The sequence below is a fragment of the Eucalyptus grandis genome, chromosome 7 (assembly GCF_016545825.1).
Source record: "Eucalyptus grandis isolate ANBG69807.140 chromosome 7, ASM1654582v1, whole genome shotgun sequence".
NCBI classification, from domain to species: Eukaryota; Viridiplantae; Streptophyta; class Magnoliopsida; order Myrtales; family Myrtaceae; genus Eucalyptus; species Eucalyptus grandis.
The window spans coordinates 26,578,114-26,579,992 of NC_052618.1; the positions used below are offsets into that span (position 1 = coordinate 26,578,114).

Below are 1,879 nucleotides of genomic sequence, written 5' to 3' on the forward strand. Positions count from 1 at the left end.
AAAAGTGAAAAAGTACCTAATTCTAATATTGAACCAAACAAAAATGCACAACAGGCCCAAAATCTGCTTGGAATAGTAAAAATATAGATGAAAAATAAAATTAGGAGGCCCGAGGAACGCTACGGCGTCTCCGGTAAATAGTCCTAGGATGGTTTGACTTCTTCCGTTCGATTATCTTCTTTGATAAAGCTTTTTTTTTTTCCAAGTGATTTATTCGATTTAATTAATCTATTCGCTTATTTCAATTTTTTAAGAAGAAATTCGAGGTGCCATTTTAAACTCGACCAGAAAAGAATTAAAACTAGGATGTATAGATCTCCAAAGCAAGCTTACATTGAAATTAAGCACAAGATTATTATGTCTATTTATTAATTCTTATGATCAGTATTGGGCATCTACAAAACTCAGCTCAATCATCATCTTCGTCTTCAACACCCTGTGAATTCCTCAGTTATCCCTCAATTACGCCATTGATGTTGACGACGAAGATGAATTGGCCGAAGCCGAAACCCTACAGAACTCAGTCATTGATCTCCCATCGCTCACTCTCTCCACAGCAAAATGCCCAAGCTTATCAATAACCTCCACCAAATTGTGCCTGCACAAGAACTCGTCGCTGTAAACTCTCTCCACCTCCCTGTCGAAGTCAAGCACGAATACGTGCGTCTCCGCAGAGCCGCCCTTCTTGCTCCTTGCCAGCACCGCCGCCGTGAATATCGCTGACATCCTCCCCGGCGCCGCCTCATGATACCCACTCGGACCCTGGATCAGTATCACGTCCCAGCTCAATTCGTACACGTGGTTGGGCAAGCTGGTCAACGCGAGCTTGCATTCCGAGAAGAGCAGGCTCTGCACTGGCCGGCACTCGTTGCGGAACTCGCCTCTGGCCGACTCAAGCAGCCTTTTCATTTCGCCGACCCTTGTCTCGTACTGCACGTCATAGGCCTCGATTCCCGGGTGTCGCTGCTCGAACCTTGAGACAAGGTTCTCGTTCTCTTCGAGAAAGACGGTGCGACCGTCGAAGTTTAGGGCTTTGTACAAGAGGGCCTCGTGGGTGAGGCCGAAAACGAGGAGATTGCAGTGGGAGGCAACAGCGGCACAGTGGGCAACTGCGGTGGTTATGGTGGCGAGCTCAGAGGACGTCATGTGGGTTGGGTTGGTAGAGGCGGCGTAGTGGAGGAGGGCATCGTATATGGACAGTGGAAGCTGGAATGAAGAGGCAGTAGAGCCCGTGGCTGTGGTTGTGGCGGTGGGGATGGTTGTGGTGGTGGTGGTGGTGGTGGTGGTGGTGATTATGGTTAGAGTGAAGGCGGTGGTGCAGAAGGCGATGATGAAGATGAGCCACAAGCGATTGGTGTTTGAAGATGATTGCTTTTGGATTGTGGAATGGAGGAGTATTAGCTTTGTGCTTTTCATCTCTCAAAATCTCTCTGTATGTCTCTCTGTCTCTCTAAGCAACTTGTTAATTTCATTTCACATAGTCAGAGAAAGGTCTAAAGAGAACAAGATTCTAATCAAAATTAATGGAAGAACTGCAGCGAACATTGTACATTAGTGTGAATAGACCATGCGGGAATCATTGAGATGAAGGAATTCTTGCCCACAGAAAAACAAGACACGGAAAAAAATAGATAAAATCGTACTTTCCAAAAAAAAAAAAAAAAAACCAGATTCTGATACAAATTAAAAGAAGCCTACCTTCCCTATTAACCTCTGATCGATGGGCACCACTTTGTCTCATATGAAAGTTTAGTTTAAGAAAAAGACCACAAAAAATCTTAAATTTTGCCCAAAGTAACAAATTTACCCCAAACTTTTCTTTAACATGAAAAACCCCCAACTTTGCAAAATGTGCCACATTTACCCAATTAAGGGCATT

The 1,879-nt window shown here is 44.6% G+C and overlaps 1 protein-coding gene across 1 annotated transcript; it reads right to left on the reverse strand.

Annotated features, from left to right (window-relative positions):
- Positions 1-291: 291 nt before the first annotated feature.
- On the reverse strand, positions 292-1,507 carry LOC104453163 (protein IRX15-LIKE-like). Its single transcript, XM_010067686.3, has one exon. The coding sequence runs from the start codon at positions 1,414-1,416 to the stop codon at positions 463-465; it is 954 nt and encodes a 317-aa protein (XP_010065988.2). The 5' UTR covers positions 1,417-1,507; the 3' UTR covers positions 292-462.
- Between the last annotated feature and the right edge of the window lie 372 nt (positions 1,508-1,879).